Source organism: Mastigoproctus giganteus, chromosome 10 (genome assembly GCF_048544385.1).
Source record: "Mastigoproctus giganteus isolate SK-2022 chromosome 10, ASM4854438v1, whole genome shotgun sequence".
Taxonomy (NCBI): Eukaryota; Metazoa; Arthropoda; class Arachnida; order Uropygi; family Thelyphonidae; genus Mastigoproctus; species Mastigoproctus giganteus.
The window spans coordinates 32,951,284-32,965,916 of record NC_143584.1 but is presented as its reverse complement, the minus strand read 5'-3'; the positions used below and the strand labels follow the sequence as shown (position 1 = coordinate 32,965,916).

At 38.9% G+C, this 14,633-nt stretch overlaps 1 protein-coding gene across 1 annotated transcript in view; it reads right to left on the bottom strand.

Annotated features, from left to right (window-relative positions):
• Positions 1-206: 206 nt before the first annotated feature.
• The window catches only part of LOC150078954 (uncharacterized), a 40,528-nt gene continuing 26,101 nt past the window's right edge, over positions 207-14,633 (bottom strand). The window contains exon 2 of the mRNA XM_090382899.1: positions 207-1,853. Coding sequence (XP_090239025.1) covers positions 579-1,853 — 1,275 coding nt within the window. The 3' untranslated portion in view covers positions 207-578. The remainder of the gene's footprint in view (positions 1,854-14,633) is intronic.

Below are 14,633 nucleotides of genomic sequence, written 5' to 3'. Positions count from 1 at the left end.
GAAAATCGCAGAGCATATAGAGCACCCTATTCACGTGATATTTCGTATAAAGATCTAGGGGAATAACCTGAAAATGTCCTGAAATTATGAAAAAGATTACAATTGATGATCCACATTTATGGCAATGTTTCTGTAGGGGATGATAATTGGGAGTGAGATTGGACTTAAAAGCTCCCTAAGGATCTATAAAACATGCTCTGAAAATCTGGCTATGATTCAAATTTTCTCTTTTCTAGTAATTCGCTACCATTCAAACTACTGATGATTTATGTGGGAAGAGGTAGGATTATCAAACTGATATTGATTCTGGAACTTTCCGAGAGACGAACAGCACATATAGTAAAAATTTGATATCGATCTGACTTTTCCTTATTCAGTTATACCTAAAGTTCTGAAATAAATTCTCATTTACGTAAACCGATAATTCAAAATTCTACAAAACAAGAGCGAAAAATGTCCAATTTCAATTCGTTCTATGATTTCCTTCATGAGGTAAGATGAAACAACTGTGGCGAAAGTGACATCTGAGTATTTTAAGCCGGTGAAAAGTTTGCAGTTCTCCAGAACCATCCCTCTTCTTATACCACAGTAGATGCTTGGGAGTGTGTATTACTCGAAACAACTGATGGATATTGCCTTTTCACTTTGTGTAAGAAATATGTCCATACTTTTTTTCTACACGAGAAGCCTATGAAAATGAATAGTCCCTGTAAAGTATTCAAAAACAAATAGATGTAAAACAAAGCTGGGGTATTTGTAACACCACTCAATATGCCGAACAACCACGTCAATCCCATAATGCAAGCTAACTTCATGAACATGAAACATCGGCGTTTCAGCACCTTTGTCTGGTGTTGATCTGTCTTCATTGAAGAAGTCAGGATGATGCGTGCGCATCCTACAAAGAAGAAAACATTAAGTGCCATGACTGTGATTAGCGGAGCGACAAAAAAGACAAGCAAAGCATCCCTGTACTTGAACCAGCACTGCTCACTGAACGATGGACGGTAGGTTTTTGGGACACCTTCAACAAAATCCACAATTAAAGCAGCAGAGATAACCATTAGTGGGATTCCAAAAGCATATAAACAATAAGCTGCTAACTTCTTCTTTGGTAATCTATGCAGAGAAACGCTTAAGTTCATTGTGGCCAGTCTTAAAGACCTGAACACGTGATAAGCTATCGTATTCATCCAGAAGAAAGAGCTCAAGAAAAGGTACATTACAAAGTATCCAAACCAAGCACACGCCTTAGTGTGTTTTATTACTGATATAATGAGAAATGCTACGTATGCTAGCAGCAAGCAACCACTGAGGAACGCCAGGCAATATCCAAATAGATTTCTGACTTGTTCGACAGTTGCAAATATTATTAAATGTAACACCAGAGATACGATGGAGATTATCAAACCAATGAGGGTGATGTAGCCATGATCTTCGGTAAACTTTTCTTGTAATTCGACCAGAGTGAAGTTCGGCGAAAAACTGACATTGGGAAAACAGATCACAAGTTGACGACCATCGTTGATGTAATAGTCTCCACGATTATAAAGTCGGGCATAATCGGGGACAAATACACTTTGGTTATCTAAAAGCAAGTATTCCGTCTCTTCAAGGAGCGCATGGAGGCAATTTAGTAATTCTTGACTAAACATAGGTGCTTCCTCCACTGGCGTGAAGCTGGTTACATTGTACTCGGACTGTGCACTTGGAGCGAAGAGGGCAGCGATGAATAATAACCACTGTCCTGTATAAAATAAGTCTTTCATTTTATTTTTCTGTTTTGCAGGTAAATGGAATAGGTTCACATCGGTTATCTCCAATGACGTAGCAGTCTCAGATGTCTTAGAGGTCTGCAATAGAAAAAGTAATCAACAACAGCATCAGAAATTGGTACACAAGTGACATAAATATGCATGTTGGATTATTAAAAATGATTCTCTGTTTACTTACGTATAAATAATTTTAATGAGTTACCTCTTAGCTACTAATACCCCATGTCACATAAATGTGACACCCAAGTGCCACACACAAGTGAGCAGTGGCTTCTGATCCCTTCATCTCGAAAACAAATTTCCCTCTGAGCATCGATCTATTTAAGAAATATCGCGAAGTATAGAACCAACTTACCTTTGCGATTTACCTAGCGAGTTGACAGCCTTGTGGTAACACTCGTAAGTAAGCGAAGTTATATACTAACAGCACAACAAGCTAACCACCCACGAGAACAAAACTCTGTCCTCCAGCTATCAATTCCTTGCTTCCTTCACTGTCCTGGAAGCTGCTTCAAAATTACGCTTTACTGCCGTCAGACCTTGATACAAACAAGAAAAGAAGACGTCAGGACTGGTCATTCCATGGGCGGAAGGGCGTGCTTGTACGGAAGTTACAACTTTGACGCTCATATCACAATAAACAGGACATCTTCCCAGTACAGCTGTGAACTATGGGACGGAAATTAGAAGGATCTGCTTGTAAAAACATTCAAAGTTTAACAAAAAACTTGTCTAAATTCATTCTGGAAAACAACCACACGTACAAAACACAATTTACTGCAAATGCACTCTTACATAACAGTAGACTCAATATCAAGTCGTTTCTTGCAGAAAAGGAAATATCACCTTTTCTCGGTTTCTCGATACACTGTAAGATAAAAACAGGTTATTGCAGCAATCATAAATGCATTATGAATTGTTTGCTGCATCCATAACACATAAAAGGTTTATTAAGAAAAGTCGTTTATCCAAGGTTTTCCCAAATGTAGTTGGACATTTCTATGTCCATAAAATCATTAAACCTCTCTCTGACTGTAAAACTTCAGACCGATTCCAAACTATTGAGAAGAGTGGGGTACAGCACAACACAGCACAGATTGCAGCTGTTATTATCTGTGTTACACGGGTAATGTGATCAGTAAAATCATCAATAGGCTGGCTTTTGATGACTTCATCATCAAAAGGTTCAATTTATTTGCAACAATTTGCAAATAATCGGGTAATGGTCACTGTTCTGTGGGTTACTTAAAACTGCCCACTGAATGATCAGGAACAGTTTTGGAGAACTGTTCATTGATCTATAGTAATAGATTCTCCTCTGGGAAAGTGAATATAAGTGTCAGCACAAGTATTTAATAATGTGAGATTCTGCTTGTCAGGAATTGTTTCAATGAATTTTCTTCGTTTATCTATCTAGTGAGATTCCCCATATAGGATGATGCTCATTAAATTCTCTTAGCAGGATAAAAGGAGATGGAAGCTGCTTAATAACATTCTCCAATTAGTGAAAGTGAATTCTTCGTTTAGGAAAAGGTATACAGAGACTATGGTCAACATAAAACTCAAAATAACACGTATCGAGCCTCTAATGTGGTCTGCAGTGGGATCAATGCAGACCACATTACAGGCTGTAGTGGTCTCCAGTTTTGTAGGAATCTTTTTGTCTACAGAATGGCTACGCTTTTTCTTGTTGAAATAGCAATGTTTGTGTCTTGTTGATAGATACTATAGTTTTTAATCACTGGACTCACCTATGAGATCAGATTGGTTTCCCAACAGCAGATGCTTATTGGAATGTGCTGTTTGATTAGATCATAAATATCAAATATGTTGTTACGTAGTCTGCTTTTTATAATCGATTTTTATCTAACTAGTTTCATCCATTCTTTTTTTGGTAAGGTAAGGCGTCCAATGTCTATGTCATCTTCTGTATGTAGTTCTACGATTAGCTAATCCTGCAAGGTAGGAACATTAATATCCATATTTGCTGAGCACGGTTGGTCTGTCTTGTTTCCGGCTGATGCATTCAATTTTACAATTTCTAGCACAGTATCAGAAGCAATTTGTGGAACGGTTAATCGAGTGTTACAACCACAAGTAACTTTACATTGACCTGTAGCTGGGTGCCATGGGGAAGAGAGCATCGGTCGAGCCCAATCGGCAGTTGATATAGATGGAGGTACTGTGACTGTGTTCTGTGTTGTATCGACAGGTTTTTCTGGGTTGCTGGAACATAAGTAAATTTTGGCATGTCGAGCATAATTTGCTTCCTGGTAGATAAACTTCTGTTCGACCTTTTATTTTTAATCTTTTTTTCTACCTTCCTGAATTCTCTGTTGTTGTTATTAAGTTTAATGACACAAGGGCTACTGAGGCCAAATTGCGTCAGCTCATAGTTTATTTCGTATATCTTATACGAAATAAACTATGCATTAAGATATAACTAAATTGTTATATCTTAGCTGGATGGATAAGTAAAAAAGACAGTCTACAAGAAAGTGATGGACCGTAAGCTGGGCGTGACAGGATGAGCACTGGGATGGATCTTCTCCTAATAATAAAAACAGGTGTGTAAGATGAGAGTGCCCAATTTTCAGTCTTGCCAATACCTTTTCTTCTCGTCTGTTTTATCTAAATCCAGAAAGCCACGATTTTGGATCTTTCATCTGATAAAGTTTGTTGTTGGTATTACTTTGCCAGATCTGTGACAAGTTATCGTAAAATGCCTTGAGAATTATAGGCTTATAATCCATATGACGAACGTGATGTTGTTGTAAGAATGTGGGAAGAAATTATTTAGCTGCAAGATCCCCAGTCTCATTTCCTGGAATTCCAGAATGCCCCGGTATCCAACAAAATGTTACTGATTCATCAGACTTGCTGAAGGAGAGTAACCGATAGTGAATAGTTTTCAGTGAAGAATGATATGAAGAGAAATTTTCCCTTACGTCAAAAAGACTGCACTGAGACAGACAGAGAGAGAGAGAGAGAGAGAGAGAGAGTCAATACAGGTCAGCGCAAGTGAAATAGAACATTCAGCAATCTGGTTAAGTGCTACCTTTATGGAATACAGCTCAGCAGTGAAGATACTGTACGTGGCTGGTAATGAGCTGTAAGTATAAATGAAGGGAAAACTTCTGCAGTACCTACCGCGCTGTTAGTTTTCGATACGCCAGTGTACATTGTACAGGCATTGCAGTTGAGATTAGAATGAGATGCGTGCGACTGTTTGATATTGGAAGAAAATAAAACATCCTTCCTCCATCGAAGAAAGCGGTCATTATGAGAGGCATGTAAATGTATGCAATGTGGTACAGGAAGTTGTGTCCTGAGAATTGTCATTTAGATCAACGTTCCAAGCATGAAGATCTTTATGTTGATGTTGCTCTGGAGGTTTAATGGCACATCAGCTGCTAAGGCTATAATGTGCCTATTCACTAATTATATTAAGACATGAGTTTTCTCTAAATCAAAAGAAAATCAGAAATAATTGAAAAGCCCAGTTTGCCTGAGAAAGTCAAAAAATTCAGAAATATTTGCCTTATCACCAATCAGGTTTTCAAGAGTAATTGGTTTATGTAGATTAACCAGTGAGATCAAGGATGAAGTTCTCGCTTGTTTATAATAGGGGCAGCCAATAAGAATATGTTTTACAGTCAAATTGTTAGAACAATGTGTACATTGTGGTGGATCATCTCCTCTCAGTAAATGAAGGTGGGTCAGATGTGTATGTCCTATTCTTGCCCTTGAGAGGACTACTTCTTCTCGTCTCGATGTACGGACACTGGAGCGCCAAATTTTCGGGTCTTGTTTAAACTGAAAGAGTTTATTATTAGTCTGGGAGTGCCACAGGGCTGTCCATTGTGATAGGCAAGCAGCATGAATGGTTAGTGCATAATCTGATGCTGGAACAGGGATGTTGGTTACATCTAAGGTAGTTGGATTTTTTGCAGCTTTATCGGCCAGTTCATTTCCTAAAATACCGGAATGTGCTGGAATCCAGCAAAAAGTGACCTGTTGATTGGGTTCTTTAATTTGCAGTAATAAGCTTCTGATTTCATCTAGAACAGGGTGAACTTTATCTGAGGAATTACATAACGACATGATTGAGCTGAGGGAATCAGTGTAAATGACAGATTTTAAGGAAGAGTTAAAATGAAGATTTTCTAAAGCTAGTTTTATTGCGTATAATTCAGCAGAAAATATACTAAATTCTGACGGAAGGGAAGCTGATACAATTGTATTTGGAAACACTGCAGCTGCTCCAACATTTGAATTAGATTTAGAGCCATCTGTATAAATTGGAGAGAAATCAGAATATCTTTCAATGTGAACTGCGTGAATTTGGTTGATATTTGCTGCTTGCAAGGAATTCTTTCTCCATTGACAGAGGTAAGTGTCACAGATTGGAAGAGGAGGAGGAGTCCATGGAGGTTGAGTATAAGTTGCTACCTGCTTTACGGAATGGATGGAAATATTCCAAACTTGCACAAGTTCAAGAAGGCGAAGACCAGCTGGTTTTACTATGCTAGGTTTGTTTCTGTATAGGGTTTCTAACGGTGGGTTAAAAAGGTATGACCGAATGGGATGAGAAGCACAGCTTTGTATCTTGACAGCATATTTGAGTAACAGTGTTTTCCTGCGTAAAGTTAGTGGGGGCTCATGAGCATCAATGTAGAGACTATGTGCTGGCGACGTTCTGAATGCACCAGTTGCAATTCTCAAAGCACTGTGCTGAATGGGATCAAGCCAGCGTAATGCACTCTTTCTGGCAGAATCATAGATTGGAGCACCGTAATCGAGACGAGATCTGATTAATGCCCTGTATAACCGAAGAAGTGTGGTACGATCTGCACCCCATGTTTGGGCAGATAAAGCTCTGAGTATGTTTAACTTTTTTAGACATGAAGTCCGTACATTTTTAATATGATCTAGGAAATTTAACTTATTGTCAAGGGTTAATCCTAGAAATCGGATGTTGCTGGTGACCGGGACAAAGATGTTAGAAATTTGAAGTTCAGGATCTGGATGAAGTTTGCGTTGTCTACAGAAATGGATGGCAACTGTTTTCTGTTGTGAGAGCCGATAGCCGTTGAGGCTCGCCCATTGTTGAATTTTATTAAGTGATATCTGAAGCTGTCTTTCAATAGACCTCATGTTTTGAGAATGACAAGAGATGGAAAGGTCATCTGCATAAAGGTAAGTCTCAACTGTATTTGGAAGCTGCTTAGTAATACAATCTATTCTCAGGGCAAAAAGTGTGGCACTCAGTACTGATCCCTGTGGAACACCTTCTTCCTGGATGAAAGTTGGGGAAAGGGCATGTTGATATCGAACTTGAAATGTTGTTGTATGTAGAAAGTTCTGAATGAATATAGGAAGATTGCCTCGTAGTCCGAGAAGGTAAAGATCACTAAGTATACCATACCGCCAGGTGGTATCAAAAGCCTTCTCTATGTCTATTGAAACCATTACTAGATGTTCATGTTTGACAAAAGCATTACGGATGGCAAATTCGGCCTTGACCATAAGATCTAAGCATGATCTGTTTTGGCGAAAGCCATATTGACAATGGCTCATTAGATGTTCCGACTCAATGATCCAGACGAGTCTTCTGTGGTTAATTTTCTCAAGGATTTTACTGAGGCAGCTTGAGAGAGATATGGGTCTATAGCTATTTGGGTTTGATGGATCTTTTCCAGGCTTCAGGAATGCCAAAATTGTAGAGTGATGCCAAGATGCTGGATAAACATTTTCTAAAAATATGCGATTGTAAAAGACCAGGAGGCAGCGCAGAGCTTTGTCATCAAGATGTTGTAGCATGACATAATAAATTCCATCTGGTCCAGCAGCACCATTGCGAGCTGTTCTAATGACATGTAAAAGTTCAGAATATTGCAGAGGTTTGTTATATGGGAGAGGACGGGTAGTTTGAAAATGAATAGCATGCTTTTCTTTAGTGATTTTAATTCTTTGGAAAGAGGTAGTATAGGCTGACGTTGCTGAGATTTCTGCAAAAGTATTGGCTAAAGCATTAGCTATATCTACAGGATTAGAGAGATCTTTTCCATTCCAGGAGAGGATTGGAGAAGGTATGGTAGGAAACTTACCAGACAGCTGTCTAATTTTTTTCCATATTATTTTGGGATCGGTATTTCTGTGAAAAGTGGATGCAAAACGGGTCCAGGATTCTTTCTTTGCCTGTTTTTGTATGAAGCGTGCTTTTGCCCTTAATTTCTTATAATTAATGAGATTGACTGTGCTCGGACATTTCCGAAACAAATTCCAGGCTTTATTTTTTGCTCTCTTTGCTGTGGTGCATTTGTCATTCCACCAGTAATTATAATGCTTTCGGCCCGGCGGATTTGATATTGGTATTGTGTCTTTAGCCACATTTAGAAGATGCGACGTGATGTAATCTGTCACATCATCAATGTGCTGGAGGCGGATTTTTTCCTCATCGAGGTCAATTGATGATTGAAATTTTGCCCAGTCTGCTCGGACAAATTTCCACTTTCTGCAGGGTTGAATTGAAGGAGTCTTTGCTTTTAGAAAGTTGCATACTATTGGGAAGTGGTCACTGCCCATGGGATCGTTTATTACATACCACTCTATGGCTGGGACTAGTACTGGTGAACAAATTGAGAGATCTATTGCTGAGGTGTGTCCTGTTGGAAGCTGTACGTGTGTCGGTGCACCTGTATTGAGTATAGTGAGATTTAGTGCATCCAAAAAACTTTCAATTAGTCGGCCTCGTCTATCCAAATTAGGAGAGCCCCATAATGGGTGGTGCCCGTTAAAGTCCCCTAATATACAGAGAGGTGGAGGTACCTGTATAAAGAGGTCTTCAAGATCATTTAAAGAGTTAGTACAGTTTGGCGGTAGGTATATTGAGACTAGTGTTATTGCACTATGGAGAATTATACGAACAGCAACAGCTTCTATATTAGTTTGGAGTGGGATATGTTTAGTTGGGATCTTTGAATTTACTAAGATTGCCACACCACCATGGGCAGCGCTAGCGGTATTTCGATCTCTTCGATAAATGCAATAGTTCTTTATCGAAGGAGAAATTTGTGTGGTTAGGTAAGTTTCCTGTAAACAAAAGGCAACCGGAGAATATTGATTAATTAGGTATTGAATATCGTCTGTGTTTGAACGAAAGCCTCTGCAATTCCATTGTAAGATGCTGTGGTTCATTTTGGTTTAGATGAGGACGATTCATCTGACTGTTTTTTGTTTGAGGAGGATTTTTTTCGGTCTCTTTTCGGGAAGGTAGGGCGACCGGTATCCATAGTATCGTTTGCATGAAGTTCTAGTATTGGTTCTTCATGATCTGGGTTTACATCTACTTCCATACTACCAGTGGATGATTCAGGATTATTGTTGTGTTTAGTAGTTTTCAGTTTTTCTTTGTCATGCGGGACTGTCCGAGTCTCAACTGGGATACTGATTGGAGTGTTGGTCGATTCAGTGGTTTTAATTTGATGTGTGTCTTTGACAGGGCTTGATAATGTGTTTTTAACCCAGTTAGATAGAGATGTGCAGGGAGGTATGGATACATCTGTTTGAGCTGCTGTTGAATTAAAGCTTCGAGTGTGAGCTGCATATGAACGACTGGGCATGGTCGACATAACCTGTCTGCGTGCCTCAGGGTACGTGACTTTGTGCTCTATTTTATATTTTTGGATTTTCTTCCCCGTTTTCCACATTTCACAAGATTTGGAAAAGGCTGGGTGACTTTCTTTGCAGTTTGGACAAATGGGACTTGAGGCTGAACAGTCTGTTTGTGTATGCTCCTTGGAACCACAAATTGGACAAATGGCATCACCTCTACATGCTTGTTGCGAATGTCCATATTTTTGGCATTTAAAGCAACGTAGAGGATTAGGTATGTAAGGCCGTATTCGGCAGTTTAAATAGCCAGCTTTTACTGAGGATGGTAAATCTGGGGTGCTGAATGTTAAAATTATGGATCGGGTTGGAACAAGGTTTCCATCTTTTTTGGTTTTTATACGTTTTGCACTAATTACTTTTTGATTGCCCAGTTCCTGTACTAGTTCCTCTTCAGATACTGTAATCAGGTCCCACTCTGTGATGACACCTTTTGACGAGTTTAACGTATTGTGGGGAGTTACAGATACGGGTAGCCCAGCAAAGGTTGTTGTTTTAAGCAGCCATTCTGAATGTTTTGAGGAAGCTGTTTCGATTAGTAGGTCTCCGGACTGCAGACGTTTAACCATTTTCGGCGTACCAGCAATGGATTCCAAAAATCTTTGGATGACAAATGGTGACAATTTGCCAACAGGCTGGTTGGAGAGCGAATGTATTACAAGGAAGTTTGGCATCTCATTGCTCTGCACTTCTCTTCGGAGCCTTTTTGGTTGGTTTAGGTCATCATCATTTGGTATGTCTGGCCTTGAATTTGAAGGCTCTAGAGGTGGATAGTCATTTATATCCATCGTTACTCCTTTTCGCCCTGGAGGATAACTTTTCCCCCAGGTTACCGGCCCCGCCACGGGGAGGCAGGAGCAGTGCCGCTCGGAGGCCAAGCGGTTGAAGTGTTAGTTAATTAGTAAAAATATAAATTGAGGAAAATGTAAAGAAAGGTGTATTTCCTTCCTGTGTTCTACTTGTTACTTTTCAAGTATAGAACTGTTTTTTAAAGTAAAACTGTTTATAGAAATGTGAACGTAAAATATAATTTCAATCACTTATCAAGAGCACTTTATAAATCGCAAGAATATAGCTTGGCCTCGAAATACGCTTGGCACCCGGGGCCCTTTATGTTGAAGCTCCGCAGGTTAGTTTTCATGTGGCATACTCTCATAAAAGGAATCCCACCAGGTATTTTACAGGTACTCCCAACTAGGATGCGAGGAGAGACTTCGGATCTCAAAGTATAGTGAGATAGCAATGTTTTTTTCTGAGAATTTGTAATGGCGGATCATGTGCTTCAATGCAAAGGCTTTGGACTGGAGAAGTCTTGAAAGCTCCTAGGCCTGTCCTCAGAGCATTGTGCTAGGTGACGTTTAGCCATTCTAATGGGCTTATCCTAGCAGAGCCGTATGCTGGAAAACCGTAATCTAGGAGTGAACGGATTACAGACTTGTAGAGGTGAAGTAATGTACACCGATCAGCTCCCCCATGACATGGACGAGACTGATCGAAGTATATTCAAATGCTTTAGACAAGCTGTTCTTAAATCAATGGTATGAGCTTGGAATTTCAGCTTGCTGTCTAATATCAGTCCAAGGAATCTAACGGTTATAAGATGTGGGGTTGGAGTTTTGTTTATTTTTACTTAAGGATCAGGACGGAGAGTCCGTAACTTGCAGAAGTGAGTGGCAGCGCATTTCTTTTCTGATAACACTGGTCAACAAGGTTTTGCTAAGATGGGTGAAAGCAAACATATTTTTATTAATTTTTATGTGCTGATTACGACTATCACAGTACAAAGTTTCTATCAAGTCACATTCTTTCAGAAAAATGCAAAAACACTTTTAAAAAAAACATAAAATAGCTTCAAAATCAACCAAAATCGTCCAACATCGTACTCTGTACCTTTCCTGGTTGAATTTATTGTAACAAAAGAGACATATCTGTGTTGTTCAATGGTATACTAATATCTCTTTTTAGTTTTATGGCACTGATGGGTGGCCGGTCTGAGTTATATTGCTGTAATCCTTATTATGCAGTAGCATGTGTGAACCCTACTATATTTCCGGATGCTAGGCGCCTCTGTGAAAGACAACTTGCTTACAAGCTGTCTTTAACCCTTAAATATACATTTTTGCGGTTAAATTCGATCTGTGAGATCGAGTGGTAGGTTGTAGTGTTTTAAAGTTCCGTTTTGATCTTGTGGAAACTCGTGAAATGGAGCAAACACATCGTGGGCGCAAATTTGCCAAACAGTTTTTGCTATGTTTGTGGGCTATGTTACAGTGAAGTCGCAACGTCGATCAATCACAGACAAGGTGTTGTTGTTGCTGGTGTGTTGTTTAATGGCACAAGGGCTGCTAAGGCCATATTGTGCCTCAGACAAGATAAAACAAGCTTATTATTTTTATTTTGTTTGTCACATGGGTGATCAGGATAAAAGGTGGGTACCGCATATGTGCTGTATAACGTGCTACGTAAATCTGACTGAATGGACGAAGGGGAAGAACTCTAAAATTCCTTTTGCCGTTTCGATGATCTGGCGAGAACCAAAAAGTCACCCCGAAGATTGTTACTTCTGCCTCACAAATACTAAGGGGTATAAAATAAAACATCTCAACCTTCCGACCGCAATAAGAGCAGTGCCACACAAACCGGAACTTCCTGTTCCTATTTCTTCACCTATTTGCGTAAAAATCACTGTTCTAGAAGAAGAACAGCAAGAGTCAGTCATTAGAGCCCATACCTGCCCCCTCAATGTTTACAGATCTCTTTGTTACAATCCTGAAAATGACAAAACCCAACACTTAATTGAGCAAAGTGAACTTACTGATTTGGTTAGGGATTTAAATCTTTAAAGCAACTGGCTGAGCTATTAGGATCTAAATTGTAACAGTGGAATTTCTGGCATAAACCACGAGGATTTCTGTGTTTATGGGATAGTTAAGCAATAGAGCATCATTATATTGTGAAGGAATGGCTCATCAGAGAAGAATACGTTCCCGGGATAATCAACATCAACTGCACGCCTTTAGTGAAACCTCAAATGGTGCTTCTCCCCGCCTTTGCACATTAAGTTGGGTCTCATGAAAAATTCTGTAAAAGTTCTGGACAAAAATAGTGAAGGTTTCAAGTACTTAAAAAGCCAGTCAACAAAAATTAGTGATGCAAAGTTAAAGGAAGATATATTCGTAGTTCCACAAACTAGATGGCTTTTAAAGAAAAAAAATCTTTGAAATTAAACTTAACGCCACTAAATAGCTGATAGAATTGTTGCATAACTATCAAAAGTTCAGATGCCAAATAACGTTCAGGTATTCTCCCCAACTGCAGTGGAACAACTAATTCAAACGCCAAGTAATCTTGCAGTACTCCAGGCCTTTGCAAAAGAAGTTTCTGCTCGAAGAAAGAGGCTTATTCTGAGAGCTAACCCGATTCTTCCCCAGATCAATCAAGTCTGATGATAAAATTGGACAATAAGAAGATTCGTTTTACCAAGAAGACCTGGACAATAAGAAGATTCGTTTTACCAAGAAGACCTGGACAATACTTAGAGTTTTAAAAGTCTATTTATGATGTTAGAGTCTTGGTAACCACAATTGTTTAAGACCTGCAATGCGATGCCTTTGACAACGCATTGCGGGTCGCACCTGGAGCGTTGGTCCGTGTTTTATGACTAAATAACAGCTTTCTTACAAGTAAAGATTAGAAGCACAACTCTTTTGATCTTTATTTTTTTAAATCATGTTTTATTCTAAAACATAATTAGTCATGTAGAACTGAATGTTAAGAAATGACACCAAAATAAATGAACTCCATTCGGAACTGATTTCTTCTATTTAAGAATTTCTGAAACGAAAATTGCGCGGGGGAGAATCGTGCATTTTTCACAAAAAAATCATTACTAGAGTTATTGGGTGAATATGGTCATAAAGAATGATATCTCCATTTCTATGTTTCATAAAAATACATAAATTTTCTTCAATATTAATTCAATAATAAAGTCATCATTACGTTTGATCAAAATATCGTCCGATTAACTTAATATATGAACTGAATCTTTAAAATTCTTACACTTATTTCAACTGATTCATATCTAATGGTCAATTCTAATTAATATTTGATCTCCATACCAAGAAAATTGACATGTAATTTAATGATCACCGCACGATATACTTGGCATGATAACACTCTTCGCTGCTTTTGAAGCAAAGAAGAGTGTCATCATGCCAAGACTCCATTCGGACTTGTCAAGACAATTTCCTAGACTGTTTTATCACTGAAGATGAGAGTTGGGCGTTTCAATACGACCAAAAGACGACGTGCCAGAGTATGCGGTGAATCAAGGACCGTACAGAAGATCAGGATCAAGATAACTGAGATCATATTTTTGGACAAACATGTAGTCAGTGCTTTTTTTGGGACGGCACCTTTAGTAACAGTGACGTATAACATTTGGATGCAGTGGGTCAACTTCGATTGTAATATTCGTAAATTTTTTCACATGTTCAAAAAGTTTAAAATTATTTAACTAAATTTGCATTTTTCACTGTCTATTGTTAAGATATTTTCTACATAAAACTGTATAACGATTTTTATAATTCTAAATTACTCAGTCCTCTGTTTAACGCAGTCATTTTATAGCGAATTATTTTGAATTCTTGGAAGTTACATTTAAAATTCTTTCCGTTGAGCAAAGAAAATCTTCATGTGGCGAACAGAGAAAATTAACTCAGTACGCACCGTTCGCATTTCTGGCCTTCAGGCAATTTAGGCAATTAGTGCTGCTGCGCGAATTAAGAGAGCTAAAGGGATTACCATTCTACAACTTAGTGGTACCTGGTAAAAGCTATCCGACCACCCGTCCCCCCACATACGGAGAAGTCGCGCTGGTCAGCAGTGAACAGATTTAGGAGTATTCCCAATGGGCTCTGATCCACCTTCTACTGCAGTGGTGTCCAAACTTTTCCCGTACAGGAGCCAAATTCAACGTTTAGATTTCTTTATGCTGTTTTAGTTGACTTTCTGGACGGGACGTAGGTCGGACACCGCTGTGAATCGTTCGAGAAATAGGAGAGAGCGATTTTTTTTTACCCCGAAAGTTTCAAAGAAAAAATTCAAATTTAAGAACTAGTGACAACATCGATGACGAGAGAAGGAAAATGAGGATAACGAAGGTATTAAACCTTCTAAAACAAG